This window comes from Gallus gallus, chromosome 3, assembly GCF_016699485.2.
Source record: "Gallus gallus isolate bGalGal1 chromosome 3, bGalGal1.mat.broiler.GRCg7b, whole genome shotgun sequence".
Classification (NCBI taxonomy): Eukaryota; Metazoa; Chordata; class Aves; order Galliformes; family Phasianidae; genus Gallus; species Gallus gallus.
This window is the reverse complement of record NC_052534.1, coordinates 2,870,188-2,891,813: the sequence shown is the minus strand read 5'-3', so window position 1 is coordinate 2,891,813 and position 21,626 is coordinate 2,870,188. Positions and strand designations below refer to the sequence as shown.

General features: G+C 39.0%; 1 protein-coding gene and 1 long non-coding RNA gene across 16 annotated transcripts in view; one reads left to right on the top strand and one right to left on the bottom strand.

Annotated features, from left to right (window-relative positions):
• The window catches only part of SPTBN1 (spectrin beta, non-erythrocytic 1), a 122,903-nt gene extending 105,738 nt beyond the window's left edge, over positions 1-17,165 (top strand). For 12 of the 15 annotated variants that reach the window (XM_046938672.1, XM_040696983.2, XM_040696981.2 and 9 more), the window contains 10 exons: positions 139-383; positions 793-931; positions 1,987-2,071; positions 3,219-3,415; positions 4,550-4,662; positions 5,330-5,393; positions 10,505-10,743; positions 12,137-12,310; positions 15,370-15,412; positions 15,761-17,094. In XM_046938672.1, coding sequence (XP_046794628.1) covers positions 139-383; positions 793-931; positions 1,987-2,071; positions 3,219-3,415; positions 4,550-4,662; positions 5,330-5,393; positions 10,505-10,743; positions 12,137-12,310; positions 15,370-15,412; positions 15,761-15,976 — 1,515 coding nt within the window. In that variant the 3' untranslated portion in view covers positions 15,977-17,094. Of the gene's footprint in view, positions 1-138; positions 388-792; positions 932-1,986; positions 2,072-3,218; positions 3,416-4,549; positions 4,663-5,329; positions 6,309-10,504; positions 10,744-12,136; positions 12,311-15,369; positions 15,413-15,760 lie in introns of those variants that run through there. The other 3 variants (NM_001199425.3, XM_015283353.3, XM_046938674.1) reach the window with 3 other exon arrangements.
• LOC100858220 overlaps positions 2,421-21,626 on the bottom strand; it is a 29,420-nt gene continuing 10,214 nt past the window's right edge. The window contains exons 6-9 of the long non-coding RNA XR_006938863.1: positions 15,743-15,905; positions 13,414-13,647; positions 10,339-11,182; positions 2,421-2,889 (exon numbers count right to left, since the gene is read on the bottom strand). This is a non-coding gene — a long non-coding RNA (uncharacterized LOC100858220). The remainder of the gene's footprint in view (positions 2,890-10,338; positions 11,183-13,413; positions 13,648-15,742; positions 15,906-21,626) is intronic.

Sequence of the window (21,626 nt, the reverse complement as noted above, 5' to 3'; positions counted from 1 at the left end):
TATATTGACAGACCAAATATACGGGCAAGGACTTCAGAAGATGATTCAAATTATGAATTAGCAGCTGAAATTCTCCTGTTTATGTGACTCAGAAGTACCTAAGTGCTGACACGTTTATCTCTTGTAAACACACACCAGGTAAGACAGCTCCAGGAGGATGCTGCACGCCTTCAGGCTGCCTATGCTGGAGACAAAGCTGATGACATCCAGAAGAGGGAAAATGAGGTCCTAGAAGCATGGAAGGCGCTGTTGGATGCCTGTGAGGGCCGCAGGGTTAGGCTGGTGGACACAGGAGACAAATTCCGTTTCTTCAGCATGGTTCGGGATCTCATGCTTTGGATGGAAGATGTTATCCGGCAGATCGAAGCCCAGGAAAAGCCAAGGTAATGTGAAGTGTCTTGTGTGATACCACATGAAAGATAAGGCTGCAGGTCAGTTCAGGAACATTTATAACACTCGGTATCACTGAGCCAGAAATTCAGGTGAGGCTGGTGAAATGTGGCGTGCTGGCAGCTTGCTCTTGTGTGCTGCTGCCAGCAGAGACTGGGGGGGACTGAAGTAATTGCAATGGAAAATTGTGTTCAAAGAGATTGTTAGCAGGCTTTCCTCAGGATCAGCAGCATTCTGGTGCCCATCAGATGTCAGATAAACAAATCCTGTTTTCTGGACTACAAGGACAACCTATGAGTTAAATTCTGTACTGTACCATTCTGCGTTAGATGATTTATTTGAAAACCTAACTGCTCTTATGTCTGAAATATGTGTTTCTGAACCATGGATTGACTATTCCAGGGATGTTTCATCTGTTGAACTACTAATGAACAATCACCAGGGTATCAAAGCGGAAATTGATGCCCGAAATGACAGCTTTACTACCTGTATTGAACTCGGCAAATCTCTTCTGGCAAGAAAACACTATGCATCAGAGGAGGTATTGTGCTTACTGAATGTGTAACAACTGCAGTGCTGATGGCATGTAGATTCTATTTCAGCTAGAGAAACTGTCATTGTGTATTCTGTGGATTAGTAAAGCATGTTTATAATGTCATGCATTACTTCAAGGACCATTGCACTTACCTGCTAATGTGAAATTAGCGTGTGATTTAATGCTGTGAATTCATGTTGGGAAGCAGGAATGACACCTAAATTTAAAGTATCATTGTCCATCCAGGAAATGCAAAGAAGCTACTGCATTCAGGTCTGCAGGGAGCCGTCTTTGGGATGGCCATGCTTGGAAAGATGTTTCCTTTGACAAAGAGCAGCGATAACTCTGAGGGTGCCCGAATTTCAAAGTGGCCTACTAGGGAAAGGAGTAGGAAAATGTTTATGGGGAGTAAATCCAGGGAGTGTTCTAAGCAAAATGTATCCAGCAGCCTAAGGCCTTGATCTGTTTTCTGATCTGACTAGACCAGAGAATAGCAATTAAGCCTTGTTTCTTCCTGCCTTCCTTTGGCCAAAGGAGGGTAGCCACTGGTTGTAAGACACTGCCCATGCAGGGAGGTGATATTTTCTGTGTCTGCATTGTACATAAGAGCTGCAGAGGAACTGGGAGGTTTTGCTAGCCAGTATTTGCCATGAGAATAATATGGGGCTTATGCTGATGTTGTTAGCACAAGTAGCTCAAGGCTTTTAATAGCAATCATGGGCAGCATGTTTTACATTATTTCCTAGGAAAAAGATGGAATATATAGTACGTGTTTGCACCATTTGTTTGTCCGTTGTGCTCTTTTTACCAAATAATCTTGATACCGTAGGTCTTAAGAAATACTGTATGTGATATTTTAATACAAACTTTATATTTATTTCTACTTCAAAAATAAAGAAAGATGTTATATTCATACTTAAGTCATTTCCTGACAAACTAGTGCTGTGTTTCCTATCACTAAATGTCAGTGTCTTTTGCTTGTGGTAACAGCTTACATGTTGTGATGTGAATGTGATGCCTGATGCTTATGTAACAGTCCTGCATTCTCCTCTTAAATCCAGATCAAGGAAAAGCTACTGCAGCTGACAGAGAAAAGAAAAGAAATGATTGACAAGTGGGAAGACAGATGGGAGTGGCTGAGACTGAGTAAGGACGTCCTTGGATTTTTCTTGGCAGGGCCATATCTAACTCTCTATCGTCTGTCTTTCTGAGCATTGAAAAAACCTACAGCTCCTTACTTTTTTTTATTAGCCTTACTTGAAAGTGTGCTTGTACTGTAGTAACCGTAGAATTCACATCTGTTAATTGTAAAATAATGAAGAACTTGAAACAAAGAAACCTGCACTGAAGATCTTACTCTGTATGACTGAAGTTAGAGCTAGGTGAAATAGATCTAGCATGTTTTGCAGGTGTCATCTTCCAACTGTGTTTCTACAGAGGATATGCTAACAAAAAATATGGGGAAGCAAAGTCTTGTTACCTTACACATGTAACATACTTGCATTATCTGACAGTTTATTGACAAAAGATGTACTTTTAAGCATTGCGGCATTTTCCAAGTTCTTCACCAGAAATAACACAGTTCAAAAACTCTAACAAGGTTTTCTGTAGCTCTTGTAGCAAACAGTTGCCAATTTGTGCCCTTCTGGCATCTCAAACTGTACAGTGCAGTGTAGTCATTTGGTAGAGTTCTGGGCTGCTGTGTGTACTTTCTTCATTCTTCCTAAGTATCAGTGGGCTTTAAGAAAAATAGTAGCATGAGGAAACTGCCCTCAAACACCTGTGTTGGTGTTTGTATCATGTTCTTCATCAAAATTGTGTAAGCTCATTCACAAAAGCTGCTGAAGCTTTTTTTCAGCTTGAAGGAAACCTTGAACTGCAGCATTGTAGACAAGCATGAGGTACAGAAATACTTGCTGCTGAAGGGACTTGCAGCCTTCATCGTGTTTGGTAGGCAGGCCAGTCTGAGGAATAAACCAGCAGATAACAGAATTCCTGCTCTGAATTTACTTGGTTACAGCAGATTAGAACCAAAAAGAAACACTGAAATAAGAAAGTGAAATAATCTGTAGAAGATATAAACTTCACTTTTGTTTTTCCTCAAAGCAAAGCCAACATGACAAGTTTCTGCCATTTACATCATTAATTAATGAACTTAGTTAAGGAAAACATTTAGCCAAATACTATTTGGAAGTAAATTCAGCCACTCTGAAGTAAATTCAGAAGATGCCTGATAACTTCATGATGCTTTTTTTGACACTAATGGCACTAATATGTGTACATTCTTCATCAGTTTTGGAGGTGCATCAGTTTTCAAGAGACGCAAGTGTGGCTGAGGCCTGGCTGCTGGGACAGGAGCCCTACCTATCCAGTCGTGAAATAGGTCAGAGTGTTGACGAAGTGGAAAAATTAATTAAGCGGCATGAAGCATTTGAGAAATCTGCAGCTACTTGGGATGAGAGATTTGCAGCGCTGGAAAGACTGACTACGGTGAGTGCTGGTGGTGCAAACTTCTGACCATTCCCCTTTATGGCAGTGCCAGCTGATTGTTACTAGGAGCTCCCATCACCACCAACCTGATCTCCATTTCTTGGCCCTGTGGAGCGTCAGTCAAGGCCAGTCAGCCAGGGCCTGAAGTTTCATATTCCCAACAGTACTAAAACCTTTTCAGGTTCATTTCAGCTCAACAGCATGCAGAGAAATATTAAGTGATGAATGACCTTACTGGCAACAAGAGCTGTTGTAGGCCCAAGACTGATGGCCCAGAAGCAAATTCTAGAGTTGAGCAGTTTGGTCCAGTCCTATATAAATATATAAATAATATATATATATATATATATTAAAAATATATAAAGATATAAAGGCTGTACTGACAAAAGGAAAGGGAGACTCTGAGGGAAGAAGACCCAGATCCAAACTCTTGAAAATATTTTCAGTTAAAGAAGACAGTGTGGGGAGAAGGCTTCAACAAAAATGTTGTGTTTTGACTGCTCCAGTACCAGGCTGTGATCTCCCCTAGAAATACATGGTAAACAACAACAATTTTCAGGAGAGCTGCAGTATCAGTAATTAATGTGTGGAGAATATGTTGCCGTCTTTAGAGAATAATTTTATTAAGATGCTAAAATTGAATAAGGTTGATTTTTCACATGCATAGAGCATCACAGCTGCAGACAAAGTGAACCCACGTTTATCAAGATCTTCAAAAATCAACCTGGTTTTATTTATATGGTTCACTTCAGGGGTTCACAAATGAAACATTTTACTTCTATGTATGTCAAGCAGATGAGGATGTCACTTCAGTATTTGGATAGCTTGGGATGATCTTATGTTTGTTTATTTTGTGTTGATGAAATGAATTAGATAAAAGAAATCTGGACAAGTGCCAGGCAGCTGTGCCAGCACTAACGATCTGATGCTGTATGACTTTACTGACAAATTTGGTGCAACAAACTTTGCATGATTAATACCTCTAAAGACTTGTGCTTTCAAATTTCATTCCAGTAAACTTCAATTTCAGGAATTTCAGAAAAATGCAGAGATTATTCTTAGTTTCTAGAAATGCAGCTGAAAAATGGCTGAGTTGCAGAGCTTTATCATGTTCAAAAATGTTTCATTTCTCAGTTGGAACTGCTGGAAGTTCGTCGACAACAAGAGGAAGAAGAGAGGAAGAGAAAGCCACCTACTCCAGAGCCAAGCCCCAAAGTTGCAGAAGATGGAGGCTCCCAGCAGCAATGGTAAGCCCATGGTGCAGGAAGCTGAAGTTATGTGCTTCATGCAGTTTCTTGTGTTGGAATTCTCAGGGTGAGGATGCACTGTAAAGGGGAAGTCTGGAGGTTGCCTGTTTTTGTGATGTAACTCTTTTTAGAAGACTTCACAGATGTACTTGGTGGGGCCACGACTTTTGCAGGCATCTGAATTCACTGTTAAGATCAGTGTTCCAATTCTTCATCATTAACAGTTACTACTGTTAATACACACCTGGCCTTTAAGTAAAACTGTTGTTTATACAGCCTATGTGTTATGAATTAATATTTCTAAACAATCTTGTCTTTCTCTTTTAATGAGCATCATTTACAGATAGATTTTAAGCCATGCCTGTAGAGCATTAACATTTATCAAATTACTTGTGTGATAGGACCTTGTGAAGTAACTATCACAAAAGCCTCTTTTGATCAAAGTACTTTGGATTTCTTTTACTCAGTTGGGCATTTCTTCTTTGCTTCCGCCACTGCAATTGAAAATCTTTCAAAGACTTGTACAATGTTGTCAATAAATGACTTGGCAGTTTTTAAGAACTGCTTACAGTTCTGAGTTGTGCAAAATTCAGTATGAAAATCTTGTTCAGGAGAAAAAGATGATTGACTTTCAAAAGCTTAATTTCTCTTTCCTCTTTCTCAACAGGGATGGGACAAAAGGAGAACAGGTTTCCCAAAATGGTTTGCCATCAGACCAGGAATCTCCACGGGTTAGTTACCGCTCCCAAACCTACCAAAACTACAAAAACTTTATTAGCAGACGGACAGCCAATGACCGATCGTGGTCTGGACTGTGATATACAATCATTTGCAGCAAAAGGCACCTTTTTTTTCAGTATGGTTTACTGGTACTGGTTTAATCTTTTGGCTTCAGATTTCCCTGCTGCTTTTCTCTTCCTTCCCATCAGTTGACTTCTATTTAATTAGCAGATCCTTGGAGATATATTCATTTCACTTTAATCCTTGTTTATTTGAATATCCCCACTGACACTCAGTTGCTTTAAGGTGACACATTTATTTCATGTTATTTACTGTGAGTTTTTCATGTTGTTAATAGTATTAAGATTTTCCAGCTAAACCATCCTTTTATGAGTAATTGAGATTTAATGAGATTACATCATAATGAAGAAGAGAACTAGAATCTGACAGGTATGACGCATCGAGTTATACTAACAGGTTTCAGCACGGCAATGGTATTAAATCAGCTGCCTTAGTAGGTGAGTTATTCACAAGGCCAAAGACAATACCTGCAAGTGAGCTCAGTAGTGAAGGCTAGGAGGGTGGGGGGTGTTGTAACTACCAACAAATTAAAAGCCTTAAGATTAGCTGTATAACATTCCATGTAGAATGGACTCGTTGACTGCAGATAAAAATAAACATGAAATAAAACAATAAAAAATAATTTCTAGATTTATCTTGGTATTTAGTTATTATGAAGAGTTGTGGTTATACTGAATAGCTGTTTTGGGGCCCCATTTACTCTCAGTCCAGTCTAATTTATGCAACAGCAATTTTGTTTCCTGACCCTGAAGATAAAGTGGTATAAATGAGAGTAGGTTGTGGACCCTTAAGGAGAGGTTGTGATGCTTTTCTTTGAAAGTGAAATAAAGTACATTGGTCTAAGATTCCAGCTCTGTATTTTCTATAATGTGGGCTGAATTGTCCATTCAGTCCTTTCTGACAGAGGATATTCCAGTGGAGTCAAGATGCATGCCAATAATCTTAAAGTAGAAATACCAGTAAATATGTATGTGTATTTAAAGCAACAAAAGAGTAGAAAACTGGCTTTACCCCTCCATTACCTTCCTGCAAAGCCAGCTTGTTTCAACTGATGCCTGGAATCATGGGAAAAAATCTCTCATGTTGTCTGTCATGTTTTTGAACCTCACTCTCTGAGGTCTTATTAAGCACATTAAAGGCTCCTGGCAGGCTTAAGTCAATGGATACTAGAGCTCCTACCAACACCACAGAGGAAATATGGGTCCCAGTCTAGGACTGTGGGAGGAATGCCTTTCAGCATAAGTTTACCTTTCAAATAATGCATCCCAGTGACTTCTGAATCTGCACACGGACTCTGTTAATGCTGTAGGATATTAAACAGTTCTGCCTTTTTCTTTCTTTAGATAAAGCCTTGTAGTTTATCTTTAATACTAAGGAGGAAGTGAGATAACTGTTGTACATTCTAATGTTTATGAAATTGTGAGTAGTTGTGGCAGAGAACATGAGTTGGCCTGCAAGCACACCCCAGATCATCATCATCTTGTTGGTTATCGTGGTCTTATACACCACCTGTTCCTTTCATTTTGTATTTTATTACCATGAAACATAATGCATTTCTGTGTTAATCTTTGCCATCCACACTTCAGTCTTACACAAGAGCTTTTTTCATTGAATCTTGTGTTGCAGTACATCAGATGTACATAGCCATATTATTTCTGACTCGAGGCTCAAGACACGCTGTTGGTCAGAATTTAAACTTCTAGCTGATCAGTGCAGCTCAGTTATTCTGTGTTGGCTAAGATCGTAAAAAGGGAGGTGACTGAAAGGATGTGCTTGAGTGATTATACTTTTACTGTAACTTGTCTTTCCACTTCATGATGCATGTTTTTTTTTTTCTTTTGTCAGGATAACAAGATATAGATTCTTAATGCTTTTAAAAATGATCTGTGCAAAAGTGCAAATGAACTGGTGACTACCTACACCAGTGTTGGCTCTCTGTGCCTTTAGGACTGTGACAGCTGTCAGAGCAGTTTAGCTGTAGCCTCAGACACCACAGCCTGAAAATACTTCAGATATATTCTGGATAAAAATTAGTATGTAAAAAGTAATTTATATACATACATTGATACATAGGAATTACACTTTTATGATTAGGAAAAATGAATGAAGTCATCAGTTAAGGTCATCATTTTAAGCACTAGGTGTGTAAGATTTTACCGATTCATTATGGCCCATGGTTCTGGCTTAAAACATTAAAAGGATACTGAGGCCTGAACAGTACAAAAGCTGTCACTTATTTACATCTGAAAAGGCAAATATGTCTCTATTATTTAAGCTGTGGTGCAGAGACTTAAGGTGACAAATTGAATATAATGTTGCTTTAAGCACTATGAAAACCAAAGGGATGTCTCCACTCATTGTCACCAGCTGTTTTGTTGCATGTTATACAGCCCTGAGCCAAGAATACCTCAGGAGTAGCCTCTAGCCACTAAAGCACTTGCAACTAACCTCTCAGTCACAATTAAAGACAACTGTTTTCATGTATGTGATAACTGCTTTGTTGTAACAGTACAGTTTGCTATTAATGTTTGTCTTCTGTTGTGTTGTCTCTGCATGCCCAGTGCATGTTTCCATTAAAGTTTGTTTAGCTCCTGTTTTTCTCTATTTTCAGTACACATTCTTTGCAAACCTGTTTATGATTCAGATTTATTTTGCTTGTTTTCTGTTAATTGTAGATAACACATGGAAAGGAAATAAAACCCGAAAGAGCTTCAATAAAGCTTTTCATAGCCCTTTTACAATCAGTAGCATTTTAAGTAGATATTACAGGTCTGATTGTGTAATTAAAGTTGGCATTTGTCATTTATAACCATAGGGTTGCAGATTGTAGCACTGAATTACATGTTACTTCCCATAAAAACACTAAGTAGCTTTTGCAGTGGCTGCTGCTCTGGAACTTGTCTTTTTTTTATTTCAGATTGTTAGGGATACCCATAAGTGTCTAATAATTATTTTCACATCTTGTATCAGTATAGAAAACATCCTACTTTTAGCATTGGTTTAGCTAACTGGTAGTTCTGGGTAGTTTATCTAAGGTGGTGCTGAGTTACTGTGGTCTGTACAGCACACAGACAATGTGAGTGTCCAGTCATTCTTTATTGCTGTTCATGAGGCTTTGTGTATCTCAGAGAGGGATCCTGTCAGTTTAGAAGAGTATCTCTGAATGGCTTTCCTTTTTCTTGAATGTGGAATGTTGGGCATTATTGATCAGCACTAGTGATGAATAATTAAATGAGCACTCATTGGTGAATCGCTGGTTGTGTATTACACCACGTGTATTGCAGTAGCAGTGCTGGCAGTGTTTATATCTTCAGTCTCATCTATTTGTTTATTCTCCCCACCCCCTGCCCTCCTTTAATGCAAGATTTTTGTTTTAAGATTTGGATAGAAGTAGCCTGGTTTGATGGCTTTGACTTACTCTGATTTTAAAGAGACAGCATCATTGATTTTTACTCCATCTGGTTAATACTAGATAGATAGATCTTCAGTGCAGGGTAGATATTTCTTCTAATAAACTGAGCTGTAAGACTGTGTTTCTTTAGGGACAGAGTAAAATAGATATGACTGAAGTGGAATGTGAGCTGTGATTCTTTCCCTGTTTCAGTGGTGTAGTGTCTGTACTCTGGAAATTTAGATTGCTTAAAGGCAGTTAACCAACCCTTCCCATATCCATAGCAAGTTGACACTTAGATCTTTCTAGGTCAATATGTGAGGTACAAAGGTGTGAGGTACAATAATGTATACTTGGCAGGTACAAGAAGTTCTAGCAAACAGTGGCAAAATTTAGTATGTTGCATAATTCGGCTGCTTTTGAATTGTCCAGGCTATGTGCAGAAGTGGGAATGTCTAATTATTGTGCCATTCACAAATACCTGCTTGTCTGCATAAAAACAGTCCAGAATGTTTGTTATCTACTAGAGCGTTAGCAGCACTAAGCTTTAGTAACTTGCTAATAATAATAATACACACTGGTTGTGTAACTCCTGAGCTGCTACCAATGGCTCTACGTGTCAAAATAGTGGTACAAGAAAACAAAACAAAACAAAAAACTGGGACCAAGCTGCATTTCAAAAGCGTATAGCCATTAGGATTCCAATTTAAATGATTTTTGGATGAATGGCTCCTGAAGACGTCGAAAGCTTGACCAGTCAGAGCTGCTGGAAACATGGCTGCTCTCTAGGCTATCTCGATCACAGTGCGACAGGCAACGCGATCAACAAAGCAAGTGATGGGCAAGGCCTTGGTTCTGTCTTTGTTTGGGGGTAAATAGCTGTGTGATGTTGTGTGACTGTGGTGGTTTTCAGTTCCTTTAACAAAAATCCAATCCTCCTAATAATGAAAGTCTGAAAAAGACTTTGATAAATGACATGTGACCTCATTTCCCTTGTCTTTAAGATCGAATATCTTAACTGGGATGCTGGAGATGAAATGCATGGTGTAATCTCTCTAATTTCTGCATGTTTTGATTTTGTTGTGTCACTAGGGGAATGGGGAAAGTGGGAAAGGAGCTTTTACAGAAAGAAATTCTGAAAATTTTTGTAAATGCTCCTGGGCAGTTTTGACTTATTTTTCTGCTGACTCATAGCTAATACCTTTTATAGACTTTTTATGCCCCAGTAATGTCATAAACGTATTTAAGGTGGCTGATGTGTATAACTTCTACTGTTCCTCTTAGGTTTGCAGAAAGTGTGATTGTTACTGTTCCAAACATTTGAGTAAGCAGCAGAATTGAATGCTCTCCTTTTAGGAATAACAATATATAAAATATTATGAATTGATTAGCAGATCAAAAGCACAGTAAAATTCACACTGAAGTTTAGCAGCTCTTATTTTCCTGTTTCTCCACCTATAAAATGGGTACTAATCCATTCATACCTTCTAATTTCCTTGGCCTCCTGTGTCTCCATGAGAAAGATCTCATTGGCCTGTGTCATTCTCCAGGCAAAGCTTATACACAGCCACATTGTGCAGGGAAACATTAACTGCAAAATACTTCAGTGTTGTGAGGCATCTAGATGAACACTTTTTTCACTGTCCCTAGGTGGCAGAAACTGCGGAAACAAATGAAATGGTTAATGGAGCTGCAGAACAGAGGACAAGTTCGAAAGAGTCTAGTCCCGTTCCTTCTCCAACAGCAGACCGCAAAGCCAAGGCTGCCATTCAGGCTCAGACTGCTGCTACCCTACCAGCCAAAACACAGGAGATTCCTTCAGCTCAGATGGAGGGCTTCTTGCATCGTAAACATGAATGGGAGACACACAACAAGAAAGCCTCAAGCAGGTAAGAGTGCTTGATGTTTAATGAAGATCACTACTTAATAATGCAGATGATTGTATCCAAATTCACTGTGATGTATGGTTTGAATTTTGGATGATCCTTGGTTGAGCCAGGAGCTGGACTCAGTGATCCTTATGGGTCCCTTCCAACTCAGGGCATTTCGTTATTATATAATTGTAAATGTTGTCACTGCTGTTATTGTCTTCTCACAGCTCCGAAGTATTTTTCAAGCTAATGCTCCTGTTCTAGAAATTGCATATGCATGGTTGAGTAATATAGTTGATGAGGTTGCAATCTAATCATATGTGTTAGAAAATGCACTATTGGCTTATATTTGGAAGGTAGAAAATGGAGGCATAAAGATATCATGACTTTCCCACTTCATGTGATGAATTTGTGGCAGTAGTGGGATTTGATTCCAGTTCTCTCAAGTTGTATGTTACTACAAGAAAAGAAAAACATGTAGGTGTAAGAACAGAAGTGTCCATATTATTCTGACATCTTCTTCTGTTTGCACATTAGCACTTTCCACCTACACTATAATCTGTTCAGAAGAGAAAAACTGGTGAAGATGATTTTGTGTGCCTTAGTTGATTCTATTCCTAAGGACTCAGTTATGCAGTTCTCAAATAAGCAGAATTTCTGAGCTTTCTGTCTGCAGTGGAGAATCAGATGCTGGTCCATTGTAACCCAAGAAAGCTCTTGAGAATAGTTGTATGGCTTGGCTGAAAGGGAAAGTGTTGACTATTGAGCTACACCAACATCTGAGGGATGTGGTCAGAGTTGAGGTACTCAGCAGAGCTGAGTGCAGATCGTAAGACAAGTGATCTACATTACAGGACTACCACTTTTCTTCAGCTAGCATAGCTTCACACCAGAGAACTAATTTGGGGTTGCAGCAGCTGCTAGTACTAATATTTAGGGTCCCTTATTTCTACTAACCATTGATTTTTATAACATTAGAGAATGAGGTAGATGATGTCACTAATCATTTGTGACAGTCAAGGATTTCATATGCAATTTCTTCACTAGCTTGCAGCAAAATGAGAACTCCCTCTATAATAAAGTATAGTCATCAAAAGGTTTATCAGCAGGTATTTAAACTGCATAGTCTGCCAAATGATCCACCTACTGTTAGGAAATGCTAATGTGCTATCACGGAGAGCTCTGGAAACCTTTAATTCCATCTGGCTCAAAATCAAGACTTCTGTCTTGAAGCAGTGCTTGTATGAGTGAATTTTTGTCTGCATTTTGCAGGACACAGTATACTGTGCTTCCATCCTCAGATTGAACTGGTCTTCATTATCTTATAGCAATCATTGTGTTCAATTTCTCCAGTTTTTCAAGCAAGAGCATTAGATTTATATGTATTTTTGTTGTTTTCTATGTCCCGAAGGTCATGGCATAACGTGTACTGTGTCATAAACAACCAAGAGATGGGCTTCTACAAGGATTCAAAAGCTGCTGCTTCTGGCATTCCCTATCACAATGAGATTCCAGTCAGCTTGAAAGAAGCAGTCTGTGAAATAGCAGTCGATTATAAAAAGAAAAAGCATGTGTTCAAGCTAAGGTAAACCTGCTGAAGTTTCTTTACATGAGTATAAGCTGTGCTGGGTATGTTCACTCTGCAAATTCGTGGGCAGGATCCAGCCCAAGAGCTGATAATGAATATTCACTGCAGTATCTGCTTTTCTGAACAGGGTTCTTCCCAACCCTGAAATGCGTGTTTATCAAGGGTACTCATTTATGAGACAAGACTAGAGTACATACGTAAAGTTAAGAGCCTGCATTTAAAAACCCTGAGCTTTCCAGCTGCTGCCTCTAGAACTAATTGAAAAGAGCCAAATTTTCATGGTTCTGCTCTTTTTCAAAATCAAGTTTTTTGTTTAATTTTTTTAGTATGGATTTAGGAGACTACTGAAGACATCTATTAGTCACATTTTCAGGTCTTGAACTTGTTGCAGACCATCACTTTTGAAGTATATGTATGGGAACTGTTGAATCATAGCCTGAACATCTGATTGACCACCTGAGGCGAGTGCTGAGTCATCCGCAGGGGCACAGGTGAACGCAATTTCACCTGAATGACCAGAAGAGGTGGAGCCAGGCTGCTCCACTCCTAGACCCCATTTAAGGGCTGACTCCCTAGGAGGAAGGATCTCTATCTGGAGATCACCCCTCTTGGAGCCCTTCTGTGAGCCCAGGATATGGGTAAGCTCTCTATTTCATTACTACTTTATAATGTGGTAATCTCTCTGGTCCAATACCTGTTTGCAATACCTGTTTGCCATACAAGTATATGAAGTACTTGTTCAGAATAAGGCTTTCTGTTCCAAAATTGTGTTTTACTGATTAATATTTTAGTGCCAACAGTTAAAAAATACTGTATCATTACACAGCTGTTAGAGGACTCTTTCAAAGGAGATTCACTTTATGAACTGATTAGATTGTGTAATCTAAGGTAAGTTTTTCTTTAAGTCTACACTGATGCAAGAATCCTCTAAATATAATTTGTATTTAAGGAAACTTGCTGCTAACCTTCTTGAAGGCAGGCCTGCAGCTACACAATTCATCCTTCACACTATTAAAACATCTTTGAATTGATAATATAAGAATAAGGTGTTCCAGATACAAACTTAAGCAGAAAAATCAATTGCCTTTCTTTCACTATACCTTGACACCTGTATCAGGCTTTCTTGAGTAATATCATGTGGCGTATTTTCTTCACTCGTTCTCCTTAGGAGAATCCTCAGAGAGTTCACCAGCTCATTGTGGCAAAGCTCCATCTCCAAGCTGAGAAGAGTTATATTCTTGAACACCTGGGAGGATCAATTCTGCAAAGGCTGAGGCCTCTGTTATGCAGGTTCATGTGCAGGCAGATCTCTTACAGAAGGGTCTAGTCCTGATCTGTGGAAAGCACAGTGGAAATATTTTCCTTCTTTTTTTTTACAGAAAGATGGGCATAGTTGGGAGCTGTACTTTTTAATGTCTTTAACAATGATGTAGATGATGGGATCAAGTGCACTCTCAATAGGTTTGCACCAAGCTGAGTGGTGCAGCTGATACCACAAAAGGAAGTGGTGCCAATCAGAGGGACCTGGACAGGCTTGAAATGTGGGCCTGTGTGAACCTAATGAATCAATCCCAGATATGAGTACAGACTGAGAGAAGAACTCCTTGAGAGCAGACCTGTGGAAAAGGACCTGGGGGTCCTGATGGGTGAAAAGCTGGACGTGAGCCAGCAGAGTGCACTTGCAGCCCAGAAGGCCAACAGTGTCCTGGGCTGCATCAACAGAGGGGTGGCAGCAGGGAGAGGATGTTCCCCTCTGCTCTGACTGTGTTAGGCCCCACCTATAGTACTGCTTCCAGGCCTGGGGCCCCCAGCTCAGAAAAGACGTAGAGCTTTTGGAACAGGTCCAGAGGAAGGCCATAAAGATGCTCAGAGGGCTGGAGCACCTCTCCAACAAAGACAGACTGAGGGATGTGGAGAAGAGAAGGCTCTGGAGAGACCTCATTATGGCCTCCCAGTATTGAAAGAGAGATGGTAAACGGGGGGAGTCTACTTTTTACATGGGTAGATTGTGGTAGGACAAGGGGGAATGGTTTTAAGCTAAAGGAGGGTTGATGTAGATTAGATGTCAGAGGGGAATTTTCCAGAGAGAGTGGTGAGGTGCTGGCACAGCTGCCCAGAGAAGGTGGGATGCCCCACCCCTGGAGGCGTTCAAGGCCAGGCTGGATGGGGCCCTCGGCAGCCTGGTCTAGCACCTGATTTAGTGGATGGCAAGACTGCCCATAACGGGGGTTGGAACTAAATGATCTTTGAGATCTTTGAGGTCCCTTCCAACCCAGGCCATTTTATGATTCTATGATAGTTACGTTCTTCCAAATGTCTTACTTCACCTTTATGCTGTTTTGCCATTTAATAGTTCTTTTTGTGGAGAAAGATCAAGTGCTGCTCCTGCTGACCCTACCTGTTACTTGCTCAGGTGCTTGATCTGATGTTATTCAGTCTTTTTTTTTAATTAATATATCTTCATACAAATGATTAAGTGTATTTCAGTTAAACACTCTGAGTAAAATCAGCACAGTAATAAAACAGATGGAAGATTCTGATCTTCACTGTGAGAAGATGCAACTACTTGTGAACAATATACAGTATGGTATCTTGACTCATCATCCTGGTATGACAGCAGGGCAGCTGCAGAGTTTTGATGGGTTTCTCCAAAAACAGTGTAAACTCTGGGTGTTGTCTGTGACTTTTATCTTTTTGAAATATCAAGTAAACTTTTATACTATTATTTGCAAGACAGAAGAGATCTGCCTGAAAGAGCAAGTACTAAAATATGTCATCAGCTGCCAAAGATCACGACCTCTGCAATGCAGCATGATGTATTGGAACACTTACACTATCATAAGCATGTATAGAGATCAGAATATAGTGTGTGTGGCTGGATCTGCACGGCAGTATGAGATACCAGAACATTAGTGGTTGGCATGTATTTGTGTGTATAGAGATGTTATGACTTTCCTGTATGTCTCAGTCTGGTTATGTACTGCAGCTAAAAAAGCAGGAATTGAACCACTGTGACTACTGCTAACCTAGATTTGTGATGGTTGTTTTCTCTACAGATTGACTGATGGCAATGAATACCTCTTCCAAGCCAAAGACGATGTAAGTTTGTTTTTCTCAGTCTCTTACTGATATGGATTCTGTGCTGTTGTATAACAGGAAATAAAAGTTTAAGCAAACAAAAAAAACTGCAAAGAACTTAGGAGTACACTTTAATTTTCTGGTCTCCAGTCATGTATGCATGTGTGCATAATGCATAGATTGAGAAGGTATTAGATACAGATTGAAGTAGACAGCTCCTGCAGGTGCATAACCAGAGGAGTGCCAGATTATGAGTTAGGGCTGTGTTTAATTCCCCACTTCTATCCATTCCCCATTTGCAATGCTGAATGAGCGAGGGAGTGTGGTGCATGTATTGTAACAGCTTTCTACCTTTCGGGCTTCTTGAAGGAGGAGATGAACACGTGGATTCAGGCCATCACATCAGCTATCTCATCTGACAAAATCGAAGTGTCCCCGACAACTCAGAGCACTCCAGCCTCCAGCCGTGCCCAGACCCTGCCTGCCAGCGTCACAATAACCAGCGAGTCCAGTCCTGGCAAGAGAGAGAAAGACAAAGAGAAAGACAAAGAGAAAAGATTCAGCCTTTTTGGTAAAAAGAAGTGAACTCCATCTCTACACACCGCACTTCTCTGACCGTTCCAGTGGAATTCCAGCATGCGAGCTCAGAACCAATACGTTACTCTCTGTGCCTCATGTTCCTCAATGTGATTGACATTTTTTTATTTATAGAGCATTTTAAAATAAAAAAAGCCAACAAAAAAAAAGAATCTAAACTTACAAGTGTATGAGGTGCATTTGGCAGCTTCTGTAGGAGAGGGAGGACCAGCTTTGGGGGGGGGGGAGGGTTGTTTCTTTTTTTTTAATGAAGTTTAGTGTAGATTAGATCCTACTATTTAAACTGTTCCTCAATTTTGTGAGGCTGTCTTGGAAAATAACCCACTCCTAGTGCTATTGGTATGCAAGGCAGCGGTGCTTTCAAATGTGCACATCAAAAACCAATGTACAAATTTTCAAAAAATGTTCACTTCCATTTAAGGTGGTTATGCTGAGTCTTGACTAGTAGAGCTTCCCATTTCAATTCTAACATTTATTGAAATGATAGTGTATTATCTTTCCTGTAACAGAGTGCAGGTATGCATTAACTTACAGACAAACCATTTATATCCTGGCATTGGTTATTAACACAACCTGAAGCTTTTCTGCATCAAGTATGACAGACAAGAATGTTATCTGAGATGGATAAGCAGGCTGATACAGTTTTAAATAATCTGTAATTTCAAAAAAAAGTTTTTCTGCTGAAATACATTATATTGTATGTTTCAGATAATTCTAGTACAAAGTATAATAAGACTAGATGTATAATAAACCCTTAAAAATCATTGATAAGTGTAAAAGTGGAACTGAAGCATTTACTGGAAAAGTAATGTTACTCAAATGGTTACTTGCTTGTCAGCTACAGCACTGTGTGTTATAATTTTGCTACATTACCTTGCTCTTTGATACATAGTGTGCATTTCTCTGTCACTGTAACTATTGTAATGATAAATTTTCATCTTACTGCACAATCAAAAATTACATTTAATAGGAATGAACTTTCAATGATTGGGCCTGTAGTCAAGAGTAGTACTGGAACTGGTTTTCAGTTGTATCGAACTGTACCTCTAGACTTTTACCCTGTCTGTTAAATATATGCTATGTCATTAAATGCTTTTAAAACTAAATATGCTGGTTAAGTTTCTTATTTCATTTCTGATATGTTAAATCATAATTTTGAAAGGATCAAAAATAAAGTTATTTTAAAATGTCTTCTATCCTGTGCACTGAAGCTAATGTCTTAAGTTGTAATTCCATTTTTCTGTGCATGCAAAACTTCATACTGAAATAATTATCTCTTCTCACTTTTCTTTAGCTTTCCTTTTCCTTCACCTCCCACTTGTCCTCCCTTCCATCCTTCCCCTCGGGTTGTGCCCCCAAACAAATAAAATAAAAACAAAGAGGGAATCAATATTTTGTGAAATATTCTGATGTAGATCTTAGTTTGTTGGAAATACATCCAGCAGAATCAGTGGAAGTAACCATGGGCTTGGGCAATTGACTGAGTTAAGTGAACCTCTTATCTGGTTGAGGTCAGTATCCATGTCGTAGTTTGCAGTAAATGAACATTATTTTAAGTAAGCTTAATTCTCCAGCTTTCTACCTGCCCTATAGGGATGTGCTCAGGTGCTAAAGCCTTTAGTAAATCAGACACTAATTGAACTATAATTCACCAAGGGCTTCTTGTCTTGCCCAACTCAATTTCACTGTTTCTCTCCCCCTCTCTCTCTCTCTTTTTTTTTTCTATGTAGCTCTCTTAAATTATAGCTACCCTTGCCCTCCTGTGAAGATATAAATTTAATGCCAGTAAGGTGGGTTCCAAAGCTTAGCATTTCCTTGACTTTTTCAACATTTTGAAGACTAAGCATCTTTTCAGAATTTTCTTTACGTTGGCTGGTATCTAGGGAACCATCTGGAAGGAAAAGCTCCAAGAAGTCTAAATAGAAATTAAAAGTTTAAAAAACAGTGAAATATAGAAAACTTCCTTATTTAAATTTTTCTGATTATCAAAATGCACTCAAATATAACTTCAGATGGAAAGCCAGTACAGTGCAAACTAGCATGTTTCTAAACCGGTTTCTTGAACATGTGATCAGTGCAGTGTCTGAGTTCTATCCATTGGGTGTTCTGGGTGTTGTTTTCTGAAATCTTGGGTTTTTAAGCAACTAAATATTCATGCACGTTGGTTTTTACTCCTTTAATATTACATTGTTCCAATCTATTAGTGAAATGTAGGATAACCCCAGGTCTTGTAAAAATTTAATATAATACAAAAAGCTGAGGTGTAATGTTAGAATGGGAAAGTTGTCTTTGTTGATCAAAGTACAAAACTTTGTTGATGCCTTACTATGTGTCACTTCAATGAAGCTAATAAGATAGGGAAGTAATACTTAGCAGATCAATCTTAACTACCTGTTGTGTGTCATAGAGCAGTGACATTTTTGATCATGCCTTCAGAATTCTGGTTTTTTTTTGTTTGTCTTGCCTCTTAAGTTGTTCTTGAAAAGTATTTGAGTAGAAGTCCTTTTTGCATAGGAACCAATTTCAAGTTCCTGAGGAGCTTGAGTGAATTATTCTGTCTCACCTGCTTTCCCTTTTGGGTGCAATTTCCATGCAGAGAGAATTGGTGGGTCAGGAAGAGCATCCTCGGACAAAACCAGGTCAGAAAAGGCAAGTCCTTTGCTTAGCGTAGTTCCCTCCTGGTTAGATTCCAAGTAGCTTCAGCACAGCTGTGTTTCAGTGGGACGGGGCCCTTAACAGGGGCTAGAGCCATCGCAGAAATGCAGACCAGCCCACTTTTCAGCTATGTTGCTCTCATTGTTATAAAGAAATAACTCCCTAGTAAGGAATGTCTGCCCTCCTGTTTTTTTTTTCTCTTAGTGAGCACCTTATGTTGAAACCTAAGCTGTGTAGGTATTCAGGGAGCTGCACCTGAAGAGTCCTTCCCATGTTCTCGTGAATCGAGTACAATGAGGATGAAAATCCCCAAACCTTTTATCCGTGAGAACTAAGCATATGTTGAGTAGGACGGTTTTCTTTTAGATTGATGCAAATGATCTGTTAACCCATCTGTTCTTCATAGAGAGTATGTTCTGTTGTAGAGATCCACTCTGTATGAGGGAGATTAACAGTGAAGTAAATGACATGTATGACTAAATTACGTTCCTGTGAAATGCTGTTTTAGACTGTTTTTCACTTCAATGTGTTCTCTTTTTTATGATTGAGTTTGCAGAGAGTAGCCTTAAAACAGGTGGGGTCTTTATGAATATACTGTTAGAATAAATAGCTTGCAGGTATGATACAACATTGCCTTTTATTTGTGAATGTTTTGTTTTTTCTGCCTTGATTAAGCACATCTGAGCTAAAACAGAAAGTCAGTCACAATTAGTTGAAACAAACATGAGACACTTTCATTCCAAATAAACAAACAGGTGCATAATAAACAGAGAGCACCTCAGAAAATCAGGCTCTGCTAAACAATGTACTTAATGTTGCAAAACTACTGAAGAAAGGAGAATTCAGCTCTTCTGACACTGCAGCTCTATGCCTGTAGCCTGAGCAACAGAGGGCATCCTGACAAGAAGAGGAACTGGAGATCTCAGCCACCTGAAGTTCAGCTTGCTTTCTGTGGGCTGATATCAAGAATATGAATTCTGAGGTCAAGCAGAATATAATTCAGGTAAGAAGTACTGTATTCCTAATCCAGAAGAGTACAGCATTGGAACTTGAATTGTGCCTGCAATTACCTACTTGCAGTCCACCTGCTCTTCAGCAAGATAGGGATTTGACTCCTCTGACCTCAGCATTTGTTTCATAACAAATTCCCCATGGGTAGACACCCAGGTCCCAATGACCAACAGATGTCTCTGTTCTATACATAGTCAACCAAAATAAGTTGATTTGCAAACTCAGCTGATTCCGTAGCTGGGCAGAAGGGCACATACAGTTAGGAATAGCAATAAAGCCCTTCTGATTGTAATGATGAATGTCTGGCTCCTGTTGGTGGATTGAAGATGTTTAGCACTTGACAGTTGTATAATGGTTATCCTAGTTCTCAAAATCCCACAATGTGTTGCCTGTGGTGCACTTCACTTGGCTACTCGTTTCACTTCCTCCTAAGCAGCTTGGGTTTGCAAGCTCATTAGTGACCTGGCCAGCAAATTCCTCCTTTGATTTCTTTAATCTCAGATGTCCTGAGGAGCCCTGACAGTACTGAAGACTGTTTGTTAGCACTCAACAGTTAAAACAGTAGAACTCACATACATTGTTTTGTTATTTTGAGTAGCTTGATAGCAATTTATTTTCTCCTACTCCTCCCATGTAGATGTTTGAGAGTGGAGCTGTTGTCAGGCAGGGATTGTAGTGTGGCTGTGAGTACACTAGTGACTATTGGGCTGTAGGGGAAAACACAGAAGAGTAGGACTCTATTTAGCCTTTCCTTCCCAGCCCAGGCAACTCCCTTTTGCAAAGATCTACTAATGCTGTACCATCACTTATGTAGTAAGATGTTGTCCCAGTCTACTTATCCAAATATTTCCATGCTATAAATGACATAACTGAGCAAGATTCTATTCTTTTCAGGGCTTTGCTTGCTTCTGTTTCTCCTCAATTTAAAATTCACCTTGTCAATTACTATGCTGGTACATGTTCTGCATATTAGGTGAGAGTTGCTTTTGAACACATAGTGAAGCTTGCCAGTTTTAATTTATTGTAAATTAGCAAGGAATATGAAACTAAGAATCCTGTTTTTCAGCTTCCTTATAAGCATTGATAAGTTCATCAGTGGGACTTGACCATGCTTTCTCTGATAAAACTTGCTTCAATAGTAGCGCTATTGTTCTAATTTGTCCCTTGTTTCAGTTTGTCTCATGCAAATGAACACCTATGCCTTCACATCATTGAAGTAGGAGTTAGCAAGTGGCCTTGTAATCAATAACTTTCAGAATATGTAGGCAATACCTGCAAGCCCTTTGTGTACTGTAAATAATGTGGGTGTTGTTTTTGAATATTTTTGTAATTCTAGATGTAAATGAAATTAAAAATGTTATGTAGTACTTCACTACAGAGAACACACAATGGCTTTAATGACATGGGTGATGATTCTTTAAATTAACCGCGAAGATCAAAAGTTAATGAAGTAAAAAAATAATAGAAAAGTGAGATGTAAAAGATCATGCTCTCCCTGATTCAATGTGATATATAACTGTGGTTTTTCATAAAGGGTGATTTATTATTTTTTTTAATATAGTCTTAGTGCTTCTATTTCCTCTTGCACAGACTAATGATTGTTACTATGTGTATCTACCTTGCAGAACTTAATTTAGTATTTTAGAATATAGAATATTCTAAGTATGTAATATATATAAATATAGAATATACTTATATATGTAATATAAAAATATGTAAATATGTAAATATGTAATATATATAAATATAGAATATGTGACATGCATGTCACAACATTAAGGTACTTTCAAAATCCTTTTCTGCCTTGCCAAGCTGTAAGAGTATGCTTATATGCTTAGGACATAAAAGCCTTGCCTCTGTATGTTCAAAAGTAAAATATTGGTCACAAGTTGACTTAACGTGCTAAGCAAGAAACTTGCAGAAGAGATAGTGCTTTCATCAACTTTTGTACTTACTTTCTTTTACCACATCT